Source organism: Schistocerca nitens, chromosome 3 (assembly GCF_023898315.1).
Source record: "Schistocerca nitens isolate TAMUIC-IGC-003100 chromosome 3, iqSchNite1.1, whole genome shotgun sequence".
Lineage (NCBI taxonomy): Eukaryota > Metazoa > Arthropoda > Insecta > Orthoptera > Acrididae > Schistocerca > Schistocerca nitens.
Genome location: NC_064616.1, coordinates 917,744,416 through 917,764,622, shown reverse-complemented (window position 1 = coordinate 917,764,622; position 20,207 = coordinate 917,744,416). Strand labels below are relative to the sequence as shown.

Genomic DNA, 20,207 nt, shown 5'->3' with positions numbered 1-20,207 from the left:
ACAATACTGACCTTACAACATATCTCAGAAGATAGGTTAAGGAAAGGCAAACTTTGAGAAAGCCTTTGACAGTGTTGAATAGAATAAATTCTTTAAAATTATGAAGGTAGCAGAGGTAAAATACAAATTAGTAAATGGTTATTTACATCTTATACAGAAACCAGATGGCAGTTAAGAGTCAAGGGGCATGAAAGAGAAGCAGTGGCTTAGCAGGGTATGAGAAAGGATTGTAACTTTTCCCCATGTTATTTAATCTGTACATTAAACAAGCAGTAACGGAAATCACAGAAAAATTTGGAGTAGGAAATAAAATTCAGGGAGAAGAAATAAAAACTTTGAAGTTTGCTGATGACATTGTAATTCTGTCACAGACAGCAAAGGACTTCGAAGAGCAGTTGAACAGAATGGAAAGTGTTTTGAAAGAGGATATAAGATGAACATCCATCAACAAAAGCAAAACAAGGATAATGGAATGTAGTCAAATCAGGTGATGCTGAGGCAATCAGATTAGGAAACGAGACACTTAAATAACCCCCCCCCCCCCAAGGGGCTAGACACACTGTGGTGAATTCATGCTTGACTACCATGGTACACCAGCCTTTGCATTATCTTTCTCCTTCCATGCTACATGTATATCCTTCTGCTATTCTTTTTCCCCTCCCTTGTGGAACATGGATATTTTTGGGAATGTGTCCTGCATTTTCAGTAGCCTGAAATCGGAACAGACCCCACACTGTTTCTTTCTTCATTCTCCATCTCCTATCCTTCCTCTGCTTTGATGTTTGAGGTTCCTCTTTGTTTCTTCTTCCTCCCTGTGTGCACATGGAGGCCGGCCCATGTGTCTGCTATGGAAAAGGTCCCTGGGTAATACATAATTCCCAGACCCGGGTCAACAGGTAGGTTTCACCTGTACTCCCTGGTCCAGGGAGGGGTGATTGCCTGAGCTGTTACACCTGAGGTGTGAGTAATCACCTAAGGCGGGTGAGCCCTGCCCTGAGGGGGCCCCCAACTGGAAGGAGACACTGGCAATCATGGGAGTTTTTCTCGCATTAAGCCAATCACTATCTCAGTCTACGTAAAGGGAATGAGGCTAAAGATTCCAAGACTCTCCCAGCTGCACCCCAGTTCCTCATGGTATCACGTACTGAGGGAGGTCAGTCCTTTGCTACAGTTAATCCGTTTGTAATTCAGAAAAGTGTTGATGCAGTTGCCAGCCTTGTGAAACCCTGATCTCGTTTACGTAATGGCACCTTGCTTTTGGAGGTGAATTGTGATTCTCAACCCCAACAACTGCTTGCAGCTTCACTGCTGTTCATGTTGAGGCACATTGAATGCTGAATTATTAATGTGGTGTTATTTACACTAGGCTGATCGATGGTCTGGCCAAGGAAGAAATCCAAATTTACCTCTCTGATCAAGGCATCACTGCAGTCCATCAGGTAATAAAAAAGGTTGATGTAACCTTAGTGCCTACATACACACACTTTTCCTCACGTTTGATAGGATAGTGCTTCCATCAAAGATCAAAGCAGTCTATGAAGTCATTATGATGTGACAATGCATTCCAAAACCCGATGCACTGCTACCTGTGTCAATGTTACAACCCTACTTGAATGTTCTGTCAAAACATGAGCAAATGTGTCACTTGTGGTAGGGATGCTCACGAAGGCTATTGTCCCCTCCTCCTCCTTGCTGTAACAATTGCAATGGTGACCATGCAGCCTCATCCCGAGACTGTCCTGTGTATCTTGATGAGCAGGCCATCCAGGAGTTCCAGGTGAAGGAAAAAGTGCCTTACCCTGTTGCTCACAAATTATTGGCTAGTCTAAAGCCCTCCATTTTAGCATCTGGCACTTCACCTTGCTCCATGAAGGACACAACAACACAGACTTGCGACCTCAAATTCAGCACCACAGTTGTAAAATCACCCAGTGTCACAGTAGCATCCCCGTTTCCGCCTCCTCCTCCACCTCATCATCATCATCATCATCATCATCATCATCATCATCATCCACCTGTGCAGTAAGCCACCACACCTTCGCTTCCAGTGGCGAAATCACCTGGTACTCAACCGGCCAGCTGGAAAGGACAGAAGGAATAATCCCACAAATACTTTTTACATCCCCCCAGCCTACAAACATCTGAGTCTTCCAGTGCCAACCAGATACGCTATAAGAAATCAAAGGCAAATAGTCTTCTCCTTTGCCAATTCAGCAATCCTCTTCAATGGTGCCACCGCTTAATACCCTTACCTGCGCTCCGTAGCAGTGAGTCTTCAAACGCTAGCACTCGGCAGCTGCTGAGGTGACAAGCCTTCATTTTTTCCCTCCTCCCCTTTCATTGTCATGACTCTCCTCCAATGGGAATTCACGGCATTAGATCCAACAAGGAGGAATTAAGGCTGTTCTTGGAATCGCAGCGTTCACTTGTTTTCTGCCTCCAGGAAACCAAATTGCATCTTCGCGACTGCTTCAACCTCTCACATTTCTTTCCAGTCCACTTTGACCAGACTGTGGCTTTGTCTTTTGGCTTGGAGAAAGCCAACAACACCTTCTGGAGGAATGGTATCCTCCGTACTTTATACATGTAGGGCTTCCAATGTCGCCTGATCCATTTGCTTCAGGAATTTTTAAATCTGTGTGGGTTTTGCCTTGTCGGACAGCTTCATATAGGAAAACGGTTTACCTCAGGGTTCTTTCCTAGGCATTGTCCTCTTTGCTATAGCCATTAACCCTATTGAGGCCTGTCTCCCACCAGGCATCTCTAGCTCCCTTTCTGTTGACGATTGTGTGATCTATTGCAGTTCTCCACAGACTTGCTTCCTCGAGCGGCATCTTAAGCGATGTCTCTGTTATCTCTACTTGTGGAGCATCAACAACAGTTTTCGCTTTTCCCTGAAAAAACTGTTTGTATGAATTTCAGGTGGCGCAATTGGTTTCTCCCACCGTCTTTACATCTTGGGCCTGTTGCTCTTCCGCTCACTGAAACTATGAAATTCCTGGGGCTCATGCATGATAGAAAACTTTCTTGATCCTCCCATGTGTCTTAACTGGCCGCTCGTATGCATCCTTCCTCGATGACTCATTTGACCGCCAGAATGGGGCGCATCCCTCTACTCTGGCAGCTTAACTTCGCACTACCTGTCACTTCCCCAATAGGTGTGAACCCTTCACCACCTTGGCTTTGTGTGGCAGCCCGTGTTCACCTTGGACTTCATTTGCTTCCTAAGGAAACTACTGCAGATTCGATCTATTGCTTTAAGTTTCTCAACCTGCACACAGAACTAGGTGATAGAACCTTCGTGCACACTGAAGGCTCTCGGACTGACCATGGTGTTGGGTGCACCTTCATAATTGGCAACAACGATTGTCAGTATCAGCTTCCAGAACACTGCTCAGTATTTACAGCAGAGCTCTTTGCCCTGTGTCAGGCCATGCAGTACATCCTGCTTTTCAATTATGTCATCTGCTCCCAACTCTCTGGGCCCTTCAGAGTGTCTGTGTGCTGTACACAGTCCATTCCAGTCCATTCCTTAGTGCAACAGGTCCAGGAAAACTGCCACTCGTGATGGAGCCTCTGTGATGTTTATGCGAGTTCCTGGTCATGGTCTGGTGGGAAATGAGGCTGCTGCAAAGGCTGCACCACACCTACATTGGCCTGCCAGTTCTTCCATTCCTTCTGATAATCTCCATATTGCCATCTGTCAGCAGATGGTGTCACTTCAGCATCACCACTGGTCTTCCCTTCATGGGAACAAGCTCTCCCAGCAACTTGCCTGATGTCCTCTCGGCCCTCTTGTTCCCAGGAGACCATTTTAGCTTGTTGCGTTTTGGTCACTTTCATTTTAGCCATTGCCATTTGTTAAGTGGTGATCCTCCATCACTTTGTGCTCATTGTCATCAACCTTTGACAATTCGCCATTTCCTTACCGAATGCTCTTTTTCTTTAACCACTTACATACAGGTGTCTGTATGTTGTCTGAGTTGTCAGCCATTACTCTTTATCCATCGTAGCAATATTGTGAAGGATGTTTAATCTTTCGTCCAGAACCTCCATTGTCTCTGTGACATATTTTATTGGCCTTTCTCCAAGATGAAGTCCTTTTTCTTAGCTCTCTTTCCTCCCATCGATTGAGCTTAACATGTAGTCATTTTTATCTCCCTTTTTGTATTAGTGTTCTCAGGGTCTGACATGGGCGTGTATTACCTCCGCTGTTTTTGGATCCCAAAACAAAAACAGAAAAAAAAGAAAATACACTTAAAGTAGTAAATGAGTTTTGTTATTTGCACAGCAAAATAACTGATGATGGCCAAAGTAGAAAGGAAGTAAAATGTAGACTGGCAATGGCAGGAAAAGCATTCCTGAAGAAGAGAGATGTGTTAACATCAAATATAGATACAAGTATTAGGAAGTTTTTTTCTGAAGGTATTTGTGTGGAGTGTAACCATGTATTGAAGTGAAACATGGACAGTAAACAGATTAGATAAAAAGAGAATAGAAGTTTTTGAAATCTAGTGCTACAGAAGACTGCTCAAGATTACATGGGTCAGTCATGTAACTAATGATGAAGTACTGAATATAATTGGGGAGAAAAGAGATTTGTGGCACAACTTTACCAAAAGATGGGATCGATTTATGGGACACATTCTGAGACATCAAGGTATGACCAGTTTAGTATTTAAGGAAGTGTGGGGGTTAAATATTATACAGGGAGACCAAGATATGAATACAGTAAGCAGATTGAGAAAGATGTAGGTTGCAGCAGTTATTCGGAGATGAAGAGGCTCACACAGGATAGAGTAGCATGGAAAGCTGCATCAAACCAGTCTTCAGACTGAAGACCACACCTACTGATCATGGCTAGACCCTCACTGGTTTTTCATGTTATTGGCTCTCCAAGGTATTTGGAAGAATTAGTCTCCTGAAATTACATTAATTCTCTCATTGCTGGTTTTATTTCTCCATCAGCATGTCTGAGTAGTAGGTACTGTATATCGTATGCTGGTCTCCCAAATAATCACAAAAGAAAACACCTTTGTGCATCCCAAAATATGGTCAACATCACTTTCCTGCTGATGCCTGCATTCTGAATTTCTTTTGGCAGGATGACCTTGTATGCTTCCTTTTCATGCTTTGTCTTTTGGCATCTGGTTCCAAAATGGTAAATCCAAGTTTCATGACACATTCATATTCTGTTTAGAAAATGATCAACTTACGTTTCATGGCATTCTTTCAAGTCTGTACACACTTTGAGTCTTGTTTCCTTGTGTTGTTGTGTTAACTCTTTTGGCATCTGCATTGCACTTGTTTTGCTGTTATTGAGCTTGTTACTGATAACATTATAAACTGTGCCAACACTTACTGCAATTGTTTTTGCTATATGTTCAACTGTAACACATCAGTCTTTATGAATAATGTCATCAGTGTGGATTTCAAACGAAGGAGTTGACACTTCAACCGGCCAGCCAGGGCACAGTTCATCAGTCACTGAGGTTGAACCATTTTTCACCTGTTCCACTCACTTATAAAATTTTCCACAGTTTATACAACTTTCGCCATACTTTAAAATCATTTGAGAAAAGTTTTTAGCCAGTTTTTTACCTGCGGGAAGCAAAAAATCAGATCACTGAATGGTTCTCAACTAATGTGCAGACTTCAAGTGAACATGCCATTATTAAAATATTGAGGTCATAAATAAAACAATTTTTATCTGTCAGCTGTTCTCAACTGATGCCAGTGATGCTAACCTAAAGTTATGAAAGTAGAAAACTACTACTACAAACTATTTCATTTCTATATCAATTTTTCTCTTTAATTACTGGATGTCCTTCATATATATTGTGAATAGGATTGTGTTGAATGTGTCTCTGATGTTCATGAATTCTGTCTTGTTGATGAGAATTTCATCCTAACTTTAGTTGCTAGTTTCTTGATGGAGGAGAGTTGGTAGGTAGCTTCTTGTACACTGGATGCTCAGATTGTGATACCATACACAAAGGCTGAGGAACTGACTACTAACTTGGCCTTTTGTTATCAGTTCTCTATCTTCAGTCACCTGTAATTCACAAATAATTTTCTTCAGCAGGCTTTTGAAGAAACCTGGGAATAGGCTAGCTTGTTGTCTAACATATCCTCTGATTTTGAAGTTCTGTGTCAGTTCTCATCCGAATTCTACTTTGGGCATCATTTTGGTAAGTTTTCCTTTCACAAGGTTCAAGGTCTCATTTTCTAGGCTCAGTTCAGTTAGTTTCTGGGAGAGGAAATAACTGTCTACCAAATCATAGCAGTTCTGGAACTCTACAAAGGTTGCTATATGAGGTGCAGTTCTTAAATTTTTATTTGTGAGAGTATTTTTGACATTCAGTATTTGTTTCTGACTTCCAGAATCCATCTCAATACTCTCCTATGCAGGATTTTAGTTAACCCTCCACTCTTGTTCGTAATACCTCAAAGAATGTTTTTAGATCACTGAAATGAGGGGATTGATCTTTCTCCATTTTTGTGTAGCAGGTGGACAACAGTAGTGATAGTCATTTAGAATACTTTAAGAATTGCTGTATGTTTATTTACTTCTGAAGTAAGTGATCACCAGTGGTAGCATCTGTATTAATATTATTAAGACGGACAAAGATGTACATGGTCCACTTTTCAGTAAATATCATGTTAATAATTGTGTATATTGATCAATAGATTATCACCATCAAACTGATAAGAATACACAGAAGTAGGAACTACCAAATTCCTGCATTTACCATGAACAGTGAATGAATGTAGTGTTTAGTTGTTTTTGCTGCATAAGCAACTTGACAGAATCCAAGAGTGAGCATGAAAGTGAATAATGTTCATAAAACTAAAGTCAGAGTTCAAAACTTAAGTCGTCATTATTGAATAGTTAGAAATGAAATGGTAGAAATATTTGAAGAGGCTGTGGTGTTGCATGCTCAGCAGCTAATGGGATTGCTCATAGCATGGTATATGGATGTTCTGCCTTCTAGAATGTTGTGTGTCTGCATAGGTTCCCACAACAGTCACTGCTTTGGAAACCATGGCATTTTTCTCAAAGTAGTAAACACATTTAGAGTAATATAAAATACATTCCAAATACTGATTAAATTTTGTGTGTGTTGCAGGTGGTGGACAGCTTATCGTGATGCTCTCTCATTCAGGTCGAGTCATTACTTTGTTTCTTTCTTGTCAGAAGCATCAGCTATTCTATGTGGATTTGGCCAACGAACTGATCCACTGTTTAGCCTCCCAGTAGCTAGACCGCAGTTTATTGAAGTACCTCGGTCATTAGTTCAAGTCGTCGTGTACTGGAACATTCCTATGCACAATTGGCTGAAAAATTGTGAGTATTTTATTCTTCTGTACATTTATATAGCTGTGTAATACACAAAAAATTACTAACTTACCAATCTCCATTTTGTAAGATTGATGTTATTTTGTGGTTTTCCTGTTCAAAATAACTGGGCCCTACATTATAACCGTATGTTTCAGGTATTGTAAATAATAAAAGAATTCATACACATTATATCAAACATTGTTTTCTATCTTCCTTTAATTTTAAGGTTATATTTCCTTCACGTTATACGTTACACTTTGAAGTTGTGAAAAAAATAAAACTTTTTTTTTTCATGTATTGCAGCCTCTCCTCTTGTAAGAACAGTACATTTCCTGTATCATTTTTCTGTTTGCTGAAGGCACAAACAGCAGATTTTTTTATAGTGGTAGCAACAAAAAAAGTTACTGGCTTTTCACATATACACATTTTTGAGAGAAATCTGTTGATTGTGAAAGACATACCCCCACTCGAGTGTGTACATCCTGTTGGAAAATAAATCTCCTATTTTGCAATATTTAACATGGTATATATATATACAGCATCAGTAACCACTTTTAGGATTAATATATCTTGGTATGTAATGTCTAAATGACATCAGTTTCATCACTTAGGCTGCTTTCCCTCTATAACAGTGGTTGGCTCCTGCACTGTAGGTTACAGTGAAATTTCCAGCATAGCTAGTTGTGGGCTGAGATTCTCTGCTGAAGAAATATGAGGTTTGCAGCCAAAAAAGGTCTGGTCAAAGTTACAAGAACTTCTTTATTGCAGCTCATTTACAAACATTGGCTTGGAACTGCGAGTAAAGGTGGTGGGCAAGGTGAATGCCACGGCATTTCCCAGCTGCTAATTGCACACCCTGCTGCTGCTGCTGTTGCTGCTGCTGCTGCTGTTGCTGCTGCATTGCCAAATTGTTGGATTCACCAGTCAGCAAAGGTGTGGCCAGCAGGGGTTGCTACGCGAACTTCTGGGCACGTCATGCCGAAGTATCAGTGTGTAGAGGTCTTCTGTTGATGTCCCATAAGGCCAGGGAGGAGTGGTGGATCCCCATGTCGTACTCCTGCCACAGTGTCAAAAGTGCAGAGCTGCCATGGTGTCCAGATGTGTAGATGGTAGGTAGCTGTTCCTATCCCAGGGGCAGTAGATGTGGCTGCATCATCAGCATAGTGTGAGCAGCACAGGTTCAATGTGCCTTAACTGCCCAGATGTAGAGTGCTGACAGGCTGGTTTGGACAAGCTTAAATGCTGTTGCTCCCCACTGACTTTGTGGTGGTGGCAGGATTTGTGTTTCACGGTGGATTACCTGGAATAGAGGCAGTGACCAGCTGTTGTAACAGCCAGTGAGTCGAGCTGTAGTACTTCCTGGTGACTTGCTACCTCATTTCGTCATGCGGAAGGCTGTGATGCGTAAGAGCTGTTGGTCCACTTAGCACGTGGGTCGCTGACTGTTGCTTCTGACTTCACTGTGTTCTGATCAAAACTCTGTTTCCAGGTCCCGTTATAACGCTTTCACTTGACACCTCCAACAAGCCATTTCCTAAATTTGAATGTAAGAAGACAGGTACTGTGAAGCTGCTGGTGCAGGCTTAAAAAAAACTTACCCCAGAAAATAAATTATAATTTGCTTGTATGTTACAAACAAGGGGAATTCTGTTACATCATCTGAGTAGTACTATAGCTAATCTTTGTAGGAGTGATATGAAAACAGGGGACATAGTGTAACAGAAATTACATGAACATCATAATATTAAAGTTATTTCATCTCAAATTTTCATATGTGATTGGATATATGAATGTTTTGTGAGCTGAATCTTTTAAGCTGTTCCTCCTTTTTAATTAAAATTCATAGGCGTCGGACTTTTTGGCTCTTGACAGCATAGAAAGGCAAACTTACACCCAAGGTACACATGCCAGATCATGAATGTTCTTGACCGTGAACCTACTGACATGTTTCCTATCTATCTCTCCTATACCTCTGTTCATAATCCCCGCCAAGAGACTAGCATTAAAATGATAGAGTTAAATGATGTTAACACAGATTTAATAAATACTCAATTTATTATACTTTAGTCACAAGTAAGATGTCCCTATGTGTCGGTTTTCACTAGTTCTACAACCACAGTCATTCACTAAACACCACTTGGTTTGAGTTGGCCATTGCTGGTAGGTACTTAACGTTTGCAATTGAATTAAATGTCATTTCCTGGGTAATGAAATACAATCATTTCTGCAAATTATTTTCCCATGACATTAAAAAGACTTGTTGTACATGATCCCTTTTGCATGGCTTCTCAAACCAGAGTGGCTCACTCTTCCGCCTAAAGATCTACAGGTGCCAAAATCACCCCGACCGCATGATGGGTCTTCCCTGTCAGCGACGCTACCTTGCTGGAGCAAAGGTGCATAAGGATAGATGCGGTTAGCCAGGGATGGGATTGATATCTGTATCCTCATGTCCCCCAACTAGATGTTTTCAAAATCCACGAGAAGCAAGAATTTTTGGAAATAAAGAAAAAATCACCCTCCATTTCTGAAAAAAGACCCCCCAAAATTTTGAAAAAGAGAGAATGTAGAAAATCTATCCCTAAAGATCTAAATAACAAATTACCATGAACTGAAAGACAGTAAATGGCAATAGCACCCTCATAACTCCAAAGAAAGAAATCTTGTTAACAGTTTTTTAATACACACACATTATGTTCATCCATGCATACTATGTGAAATTTTACAACAATATTATCTATAGCAAGATTTATTAAGTATAATGATGCAATACTAAAAGTAGTAAAATTGTATCTTTTCTTGAGTTCATTCAAATTATGGAAGTATTAAATTTAAATCTGAAAGGAAAGTACATAGAAACAAACACATTTATCAATATTTTCACAATATCTGCCATTATTAATTTTCCCTCAAGTTTTCGCACTAGACAAGCACTTAAATAAAAAATGTGTCTAGTATGAAAGCAAAGGCTTCAGTCTTGTGCATTACAGGCAGTCATATCTAGTATTACAATGCTGGAAATGATTTACATTCTGAGGGCAACAATGACTAGCACAATATACATTTAAAGTTATTCAGTTTGCTAGAAGAGAAAAATTTATTAAACTCTCAGTTACTTTCATGCAAATGGAAGGATGTGTATATATTTGGAAGCACAATCCATAGGATAAACTATTTCTTCTTCTTCTTCGGCTTTATAGCTCATTGTGAGCCTTGGTGTTTTCAACCATTTTCCACTATTTATCTCGGTCCATTGCTAGAGCTCTTAGTTCTATAACCCATTTTACAGAGATCATCAATGACTCCCAACCCCCATCTGATTTTTATTTGATCGTGCCCTCTTTGTCCTCCTATATTTCCTTGTAGTACCATTTTGGCTACTTCTGCATCATACATACGTGCTACATGCCCAGGCCACTTGAATCTGGATGATTTCACTGCTCTTCTGATAGGTGGGTCTTTATAAATGTTGTACAACTGATGATTGTAGCTTTTCCTCCATATTCCTCTTTCAAAAATTCAACTAATAATTCTTCAAAGAAATTATTATTTTTTTTAATTTTAATTTTTTTAATGCCCTCAGGTTTTCCATGTCTTTTTGCTATTAGGTTCCAGCTTTCGGAGGCATATGTGAGTGCAGGTATTGAAAAGTGTCTAGTAGATGAGTAAGTTGGTGGTGCAGATCAGGAGCCTTGATGATGATGATGATGATGATGATGATGATGATGAGTGGTGTTAGAGTAAAATAAGCTCTATTGGCTACAAGCAGTCTCTGATTTCGTGGGAAGTGCAATTTGAGGAGGTGAATGTTGAACCCAGCTCAGCTCTCTCAAAGGTATAGTTTCCCACTGTTATTTAGGCTTGCATGTTCTCCTTTCATGCCTTTCTGGCAGCCATTTATTTTGATTTCTGCTGGTTAATGTTTAACCCCATGTTCCTTCTAGCCTGTTCAAGTGTGGTGAATGTCTCTTCCATTGCCTTTTGGGTTCTTGCCACTATATCTAAGTCATCCATATTAGCAAGTATATGCTCTGATTTGTGGAATTTTGTTGCCTTTCTGAAAACGGGTTTGCTTCCCTCACTACCTTCTCCAGGGCAGCGTTGAAAAGGAGGCAGGCTAGTGCATCTCCTTGCCATACCCCATTTTTGATGTTTAATGTATCAGACAACGTACTTCCCATTCTTATGCTACTTCATGTCTCACTCATTGTCGTTATCACAAACCTTACTAATTTTCTAGGGATTCTTAATTTCAGCCAGGGCATGGTGTAATTGCTCTCTATCTATACTGTCATAGGAAGCTTTAAAGTCTATAAAGAAGTGAGGCATGCCAATTCCAAATTTAATAATTTTCTCTAGGATTCACCTTAGAGTATAGATTTGATCTGCAGTTGACTTTCCTGGAAGAAATTAATGTTGATTTAACCCCATGCCTCCCTGAATGAGTGGGAGGAGATGGTTGAATATTATGTTGGAGAATACTTTATACCCCAAGTTAAATACTGTGATTCACCTATAGTTATCACATTCAAACTGATCTCCCTTCTTTTATATGGGGCATATTATCCCTTCTCTCCATTGCTGTGGTATTTTCTCCTCTGACCATACTAAAGTAGTCATCTGTAGGAAGATCCGTTCCAGTTCATTGCCTCCTTGCTTAAGCAGTTCTTCTGGGATACAGTCTGTTTCTGCTACCTTGTTCTTTTTCACCTTGTTCCTTTTCAGTTTCTTCATGGCAGCTGTTATTTCTTGTAGGTTTGTTGGATTTATGCTGCCAGTCATTTTCTGTGTGTACTTCTGTTTGGTTTCTTGATGTTGTTATTCTGGGGTGAGGAGTTTTTCAAAGTGTTGACACTACCTTTCACACATGCCTTTCTCCTCACTTAAAATTTTTCCTGCTTCACCTTTTATCAGACTACTTGTACCATTGAAGGGTTTCTGTGCTCGATTTACTTCTCCATAGAATTTCCTTAGCTCTTCCTTATTCCTCAGAAGCTCCATTTATTCAGTATTTGCTTTCATCCACTATATCTTCTTTGGTGGGTTCTCTTTTCAATCATCCATTTTTCTTTATAGTGTCCTACCATCCTGCCTGTACACTGTTATTGTAGTGTCCTCTTATTTGCCTTGGTATTTTCTTCTGTAACCATTTTGCATTCAGCATCAAACCATGGAAATCTCACATGCCGTACTTCATTTCCTAGCATTTAATTTACAGATGTCTCCACTGTGTCTTTAATTATTTCCTACTGGTATTCAATGTTATCGGATTCTCTAGCATGTTTGAGTGTCCACATTATCCTTTCCTGGTACTGTTCTCTAATTTCAGCTGATCCTAAAGCTATGGCTGTTGATGTTTGAGGCCTAATGGCAAACATGACAGTACATCTGGCACCATCTGTTGCTCTTCTGTCATGTATTGTACATCAAAATGAAACTCTTGAAGAGGAAGCATCCACCTTGTCAATCTACAATGCCTTAACTTCCTCATTAGCATAAATGACAGGCGCTTATGATCTGTCACCTCAATCAACTTTCACCCAGAAAGGTAATACCTAAACTTAGTGAAATCAAACACTACTACCAGTGTGTCCTTTTCAATTAAGGAGTATTTTTGCTTGTGGGCATGTAACACATGACTGCCAATAACCACTGTTTCTGTCTCCTCCTTTCCAGCTTATTTTTCCTTTTGGTACAGTTGGACTCTGACACACAACCTAGGTAGAACGTTCTCATCATATCTGGATGAGACAGTGTTTGTCTGTCACCCAAATTCTTTTTTTGCTTTTCCAAAATCTGTTGTACATTCTGCTGCCAACACCACTCATTGTTTTTCTTTAACAGTCTATGTAGTGCCTCACTATTTCAAGGTTTTTCATCAGTGAAGTGATGATAGAAATCCCAGGGACCACTCATTAATTTTTTCATGTTTTTTGGTATCAGAAAATCTCTTATTGCCATCACCTTGTCTGGGTCAGGTCTAATCCCCTATAGCCCCACAATATATCACAGGAATGGTATCTCCTGCCTCCAAAAACTCAGATTTTTGAAAATTAACTCTTGCACTTGCAATTGCCCATCTTTTGAATCTCTCTTCCAATGTCTTCATGTGTTCCTCCCAAGTTTTGTTGGCTATCGAAACATTGTCCACTTACATCATAATTTTGTTTAACAATTCTTCCCCTAGTACTGAGTCTAGCTTCATTCTGCACTGATAACATCGTCCTTCATTTAAAAATGCTGTATATTGTCAGAATTCCAGGTCTAATTGGACTTGATGGCATCCTGACATTAAATCACAACTTTTAAAGATTTTTACTCCCTTGAATTTTTTTAAGCTCTTCTATATTCTCTGGGTAACCCCTTTTTGGTCCAAACACTTTGTTGGCTTAACAGGTGCCCAAAACAAGCCTCACATTGTCATTCTTTGCCACTATGACTAACAGGCTATTGTAGTGACTCAGAGCTCTTTTTATCACTCCTATTGCCAGCATTTTCTGTGGGTCCTTTTCTACAACTTCTTTTATGACCTGTGGTATTAGATAAGGCTGCCTAAATTCTGGTTTATGAGGGTGTATTTTTATTCAATATGTTGAGCCCTGTGTTACTCAAAGTCTTTTTGCAAAAACCATCCTGTACCTTCCTATCAACTCAGTGGTCCATCTTCTATGCATTCTAGACTTGTGATGTCATATATTTTGCTTTTGATTTTTTCACAGGCAAGTTCACTTTCTTCATCCTCACTGGTCACATTTACACCACTTCAGTGGTCGACCAAAATTTCCTTTTCCATGTCATCTTCACAGGCTGCTACTTGATATAAGCAGGAAAAACCGCACATTCTGTCTGTCATTTTCTCAAAAAATTACACTCTTGTATTGTATTGTGGTACAAATCAGTAATCACATCCTGTGATTGTGTGTAAAATAAAAAGAAGTGCATTAATCACTGTTCCTTATAGGAGAAAATAGTTTTCTCTGAATTTGTATCACATTCCAACATCACCTTCTCCTTTGCCGTGCACCTTTATCTTCCACTCGATCTGGGCTTGTAAATTACCATTTGGCCATTTTTATTAAGAGGACAGATCACAAAGATGAAGCAGCTGTTCAGTAATCCCTCAGACTCCAACTCATCTTTTGAGCAGAAAGATAGTTGCAATGTAACTGCAGTTAGCAGGCTAAATTGTGCATGAAATGTCATGTGGTGAGGGCCCCCCGTATGGTAGACAGGTCACCTGGTGCAAGTCTTTTCAGTTGACGCCACTTTGCATGTCGATGAAGACAACACAACATCCAGTCCCCGAGCAGAGAAAATCTCCAACCCAGCCAGGAATCAAACCCGATCTGCTCGCATGGTATTCTGCCACACTGACAACTCAGCTATGGAGGCGGAGAAAAGACGACATGGTGTAGGTGGAGAAGATGCTGGAATGTTGCATAGACCAACTAAGTGGAGGGAAAATCAGTTAAGTTGATGGAAATACAGCTCCCAGAAGCACGTGAGGCACAAGTAGTCTGCACACAATAAATAGAACAAAGTTGGAGGAGGGGGAGGGGAGAGTAGAGAAGGTGACAGGAAGATGGCTGAAAAACTATTGGCCATTTAAGGAAAAGGGGTGAAACATGATAAAAGCAAGAACTTGGATAAATCTGAAACTAGCAAAAGATAGGGATATAACAGGGACAGAAAACAGTAGCAAAAGTTAGGGATAGAATAGGTACAGAAAACAAATAGTCAGGGACAAAGACAGTAGGGAGAGAAAACAAGCAAGCTTGAGGCCTAAGTTAGATGGGTTGTAGGAAGTGCTAGCTGGCGATTTATAGAAACTGGTGATTATCAGAGGCCCATGGACCAGAGATTAATTGTGCTGTGCTGAGCAACTACCAGTCACATTTACTTATCATTGTAAAGGTGAATGGTGATCTGTGTTAATCTTTGTTTCATTTTCATGCTGAGTGATTGAGACTGAACTTGTATTGGGAATGAGCACGCTCAAATCCCCGTTATACCAACCTGCTTTAAGTTTTTCACTTTTTATAAATTACTTAAATAAATGCTAGGATGGTTCCTAAAACAATGCCAGAACCAATTTTCCCCCAACCTCATTCTACCTTGTCTCTCACTGTTTCTTCTGACATTAATATTTATAAGCCATTAAACCATAACAATCTTGCCTTTTTTGTTTGTTTCATTTCTACGTGTGAAATTCCATTATTGTAATAATGTCCTCCCCTGCACATATAGTTTTTCTCAGCTACACACTCTTCATTGTTTCAAACTACAGAGGCCTTTCAAAGATGATCTAAATGACCAGTATTTCACCTACTCATTCTATAATGGTTTCACTAAAAGAAGCAACAGAAGTACAAAGAATCTTAAGTTACTCAAGGTAACATATGAGAAATGAACATTCTTAAGCAGGCTAGCACACCGCAGTAGGTGGTGGAAAGGAGGGGGAACGTAGATCATTCATTTCAGGCCTGGTCACCATTTTAGTAGCAATTGAACAGTAGATGATAGGGAATCACGTGTTCACATATGTTACCTTTGTCCTAAGTGCAGGGGCTGTTGATTCAACACAATGGCTATTTCATCACCATTTTATTCACACAGCTGAAAGATGGAATACAATCCTACAGTCACTTACAGCTTTCAGAACAATGGGAAACATTCTTAAGAATAAGCTACTTGGTTCTGATAAAAAAAGTAAGGACACCTAAAAACATCACAGGTGTGAGGGAGGCAATCATCAGGTACCTGAGTCAATCTGCATGGTAACATCCACACTGTCTACAGATGAGCCAAGAGTTTGCAAGAAAAATGTTGTGTTTGGGTTTAAAATTCCATTTATATAGAATGCTGGTCATTCAGCAGATCAAAGATGCAGACTTACAATAGGGAGTCTTCTTTGCTGTGTGTATGTAAGTGATCTTTGAAGGTGACTCAAATGCAGTATTTTTTTATGAGCAGTGAGCCACATTTTCACTTACAAGTTGTTTTTGGGCCCCTCAACAGCCTTACATAGTTCATGAAAGACCTCTCTACTCCCAACAACATGTGATTGTGTGTTGTGCCAGTGGCGTAAAAGTCACAGTGAGCTCCAAATGTTACTACATGTATTAGTTCTTTCTATCAGAATTGTGGATATGGCAGATAAACACAAGGAATGTTTATTTTGAATAGAATGCTGCAACACTGCATACTGCAAATGCATCCATGTCAGTTGTGAGGAATACTTTCCTGGGACACCTCGTTTCTCACTTTGGTGACATGCCATGGCCAGCAAGATGCTCAGACTTTCTTCTTTGGGGAGGGGGGGGGGGGGGGTAGGGGGAGGGGATTTAAAAGAGTGTGTCTGTGATTAAAAAAAATTTAATTGGGTCAAATGCTGTCACTAAAGAGGAGATGGGTTTGACTGACCAACACCTGTTGGCCCTAGTTAGGAGTAACTTCTGGCGAAGTGTTAAAAATAGTATTAAAAAGAATGGCTGACACTTGGATGATGTAATTGTTCGTAAGTGACCATGTGTAATTAAACAGATGTTAACCTTTGATTTTTGTGTAAATAAAAGATTTTTCTGTATAAGTAAACATACTAATGCTCATTTGTAAATCATTTGTTCCCATAGGTAACTCTATATAACTATATTTTAGATTGTCATAAATTAACTCATTAATTGCACCAGAAAGTAACTGGAAATTGCAGACCCTGGTATTCAGTTTTACTTGTCAGTTTAATAGATGTATGTGAAAACATACAATATGGAAAAAATGCTTGGAAATAATGTTGGATTCACAATATAAATTAGGAGTCATTTATTTCTTGCTGTACATAAGGTTAAAATTTCATCTGACATTTTCTTTTTGCAGATGTGTTCCGTACCACGAAACCTATGGGAAGCTTTGCTGCTATTCTGTCAACATATGCTGTAAGTTCCTTGCTACATGGCTTGAATTTTCAGTTGGCAGCTGTTCTACTGTCATTGGGAGCATATACATATGCTGAATACGTGTTGCGACAGAAATTGGCTACGGTGTTTGGTGCCTGTATTTTAGTGCGTCCATGTAGGAAAGATTGTGCACATCGCTACAAAGAAAAGAGACTTTCAGTTATATTGATTAACATATGCTTTGGTGCAATTGCTGCATTTCATTTGTCATATTTGGGAGTAATGTTTGACATGTCAGATAAACTTCAAGATGAAGGTTATAATTACTCACACACATTGGCAAAATGGTCAGTGTTGAATTATGCCAGTCACTGGTTTGCACTGGGAACATATATTTTTTATCTTCTTATTTAAATATGAATACTTTCTTTTCCAAGCACCAACACTCGACACACATCCTTCCCTTAGTTTTTCATGACATGCCAGATATTCTGCCTTTGCAGCAAATAGCAGAGTGAAATGCAAATCAAATATCAGTACAGGTAAGATTCCAGCCATCATGCTGCCCTTTACAATGTATAAATTAGTGTGTCTGTAAGAAATTGTAGACATGATTTGACAGTGTGTCCACAGCTACAAACTTATTTCTGGTGGAAACTTTTGCAATGTCTTGAGTTCACAAAAAAGTATTATTAAAAGAAAATAAGTTTTAGTTTAAAAATTGACATTGTGCATAGATCTTTAGTAATTGTTTAGAGTGAACAAAGCTGTTTGACAACAGCCAACTACTTGAAAAACTTCTGGATTTATTTTGTTATCCTTTATTTATGTGCAAAATACAATAAAGTGATGTGGTAAACCATAGCAATTGGGCTGCTCAACATGATTCCATCCATTTTATGTATATTTTAAATTGAATGGGTCAGTGTTACTTGCATCAGAAGTACACAAATATAACATAAAAATAGGAGTAAACAATCACCCACCATGTGTAAGCTGTAACTGTACAAAAGTAATCTATATCTGTATAATTAATTGTGTATTCCATTAGACACAACACTTCAACAGTAAATAGTGTAAAATGCTGTAAACGAATATACAGTATGGTCCAAAATAATATCCCCAGTAAGCGCTTTGACTGTACTTTAGCTTGCATTAAATTAATCTATTATTGATCTTTTTTGCTTCAGCATTTGAACTTTTGATGCTAACTGTTTTACATTAGCATATTTATGAACTTTAGAAGTAGTCTCCATTCATGCCAGCTTTGTTTGAGTGATTACTTAAAATATGTTGTAGAGTACATATCCATAAGAAAGGTGATTTTTTTATTTGGTATGAGAAAGTTTGAAATAAAATACATATCAGTTAGGTACAATAATTGGCACTTGATGACACTTATACAGTATACTTCGAAGTTTCATTACACTCCACCAGATATCTCTAGTTTGTCTTCCCTCCACTTTTGTATTATTTGCTACACAGAATCCTGTGCATTTATGAAGAATTGTTTCAAAAAATCGTTCAGTAAGTACCAAGAAAATTTATATTTATCTGTTGCACTATAATAACATAAATAACCATAACTTTAGCATTTTCTAGTTAACTATACAAATATTTGATTTTAAAGGTTATGGGAAAGAGAACACACATTTCTCCAAGGAAGCAAGGGATTATTTTGGGACTTAAAGCTGAAGAACTCTCGAATAGGGAAGTTGCTAGGAAATTATTAGTCGATCACAGAACTGTGACAGATGTATTGAAGAAACAAGCTGAAACTAGAAAGAGAAGTTTGAGGTACAAAAGTGATCCAAAGAAAATCTGCAGTCCCAGACTGTGCTGGAGAATGAAAATGATAGCACACACAGAAAGAAAACTGAGATCAAGGCAGATTGCTATTATGATCAAGCATGAGTTCTGGGTCTCAGCTTCCCATCAAGCGGTCTTAGGATGCCTTTCTGATCTCACCCTTACGAAGAAAAAACCTGCAAAGGAAGCCCACCTAACAAAAAAGCATGTTGAAAAAAGAAAAAGGTTTCTCGATCTGTACCAACACAGCTCATCCAAGGACTGGGAAAGAGAAGAAATTTAGTGTGTATGGCAATGACAGTGGTTTGAAACTGCGAATGGAGCCAGGAGAGTAATAATGAAGGAAGAGTGTGTTGTGGAAATTGAGTAGTTCAGTGAAAGAGTAATGCTGTGGGGAGGAATGTGTCTAAAGGAGTGGGAAGATTTAAGATACACCTAGGTTCAGTTACTGGGTTAAACTACTGTGATATCCTTCAAAATAAGTTATTAAATAATGCAGGAGATCATTTCAGTGGAGAAAACTGGGTCTTCATTTTTGAAAAAGACAATGCTAGCAGTCACTGTGCCAGGGTTGTCCAGGAGTGTCGTGCAGATATGGCTAATGAACAGTTATGGTGACCCCCAAATTCTTCAGACATAAAACCTTCTGAGTATTGTGGGCAATGATGTCTAAAAAACTAAGTAAATGTTGTTGTACCTGTAGAATAGAGTTCATTAAGAAAATTGCTCACATCTGGTACCATTAAATTGAACCTGGTACATGTGGAAAATTTGTCAGGTCAATGATTGATAGAGTTAAAGCTCTTAAAAAGGCATGGGGTAGGTGCACAAAATTTTAATTTTATATAATTTGTTCTGTACAACTTAATTTCACCTTAAACAAAAAATTCAATAAACCATTGAAACAGCCTCTCTGTTGCTGTTTTCACATACATTAAGTAAAATTTGTAGGTGGCAATATTATTTTGGACCATACTGTAATAGGTATAACCGTCACACTAATGCAAAATGTTGCGGTTTAAAATTAGCATCTACCGAACTGCTAACTAATGTATTGCTTGTACCCTATCAGCATTTTGAATGCTGCCTTTCCCTACAGAAGGAGAGTAGCTAGATGTGCTCATGTTGCACCTCATCTTGATTAAATCAAATGTGGATCTGTG

General features: G+C 39.1%; 1 protein-coding gene across 1 annotated transcript in view; it reads left to right on the top strand.

The window, feature by feature from the left end:
* LOC126248977 (protein-serine O-palmitoleoyltransferase porcupine) overlaps nucleotides 1–18,045 on the top strand; it is a 131,669-nt gene extending 113,624 nt beyond the window's left edge. The window contains exons 7-8 of the mRNA XM_049950533.1: nucleotides 7,131–7,348; nucleotides 17,216–18,045. Coding sequence (XP_049806490.1) covers nucleotides 7,131–7,348; nucleotides 17,216–17,649 — 652 coding nt within the window. The 3' untranslated portion in view covers nucleotides 17,650–18,045. The remainder of the gene's footprint in view (nucleotides 1–7,130; nucleotides 7,349–17,215) is intronic.
* Nucleotides 18,046–20,207: the final 2,162 nt, after the last annotated feature.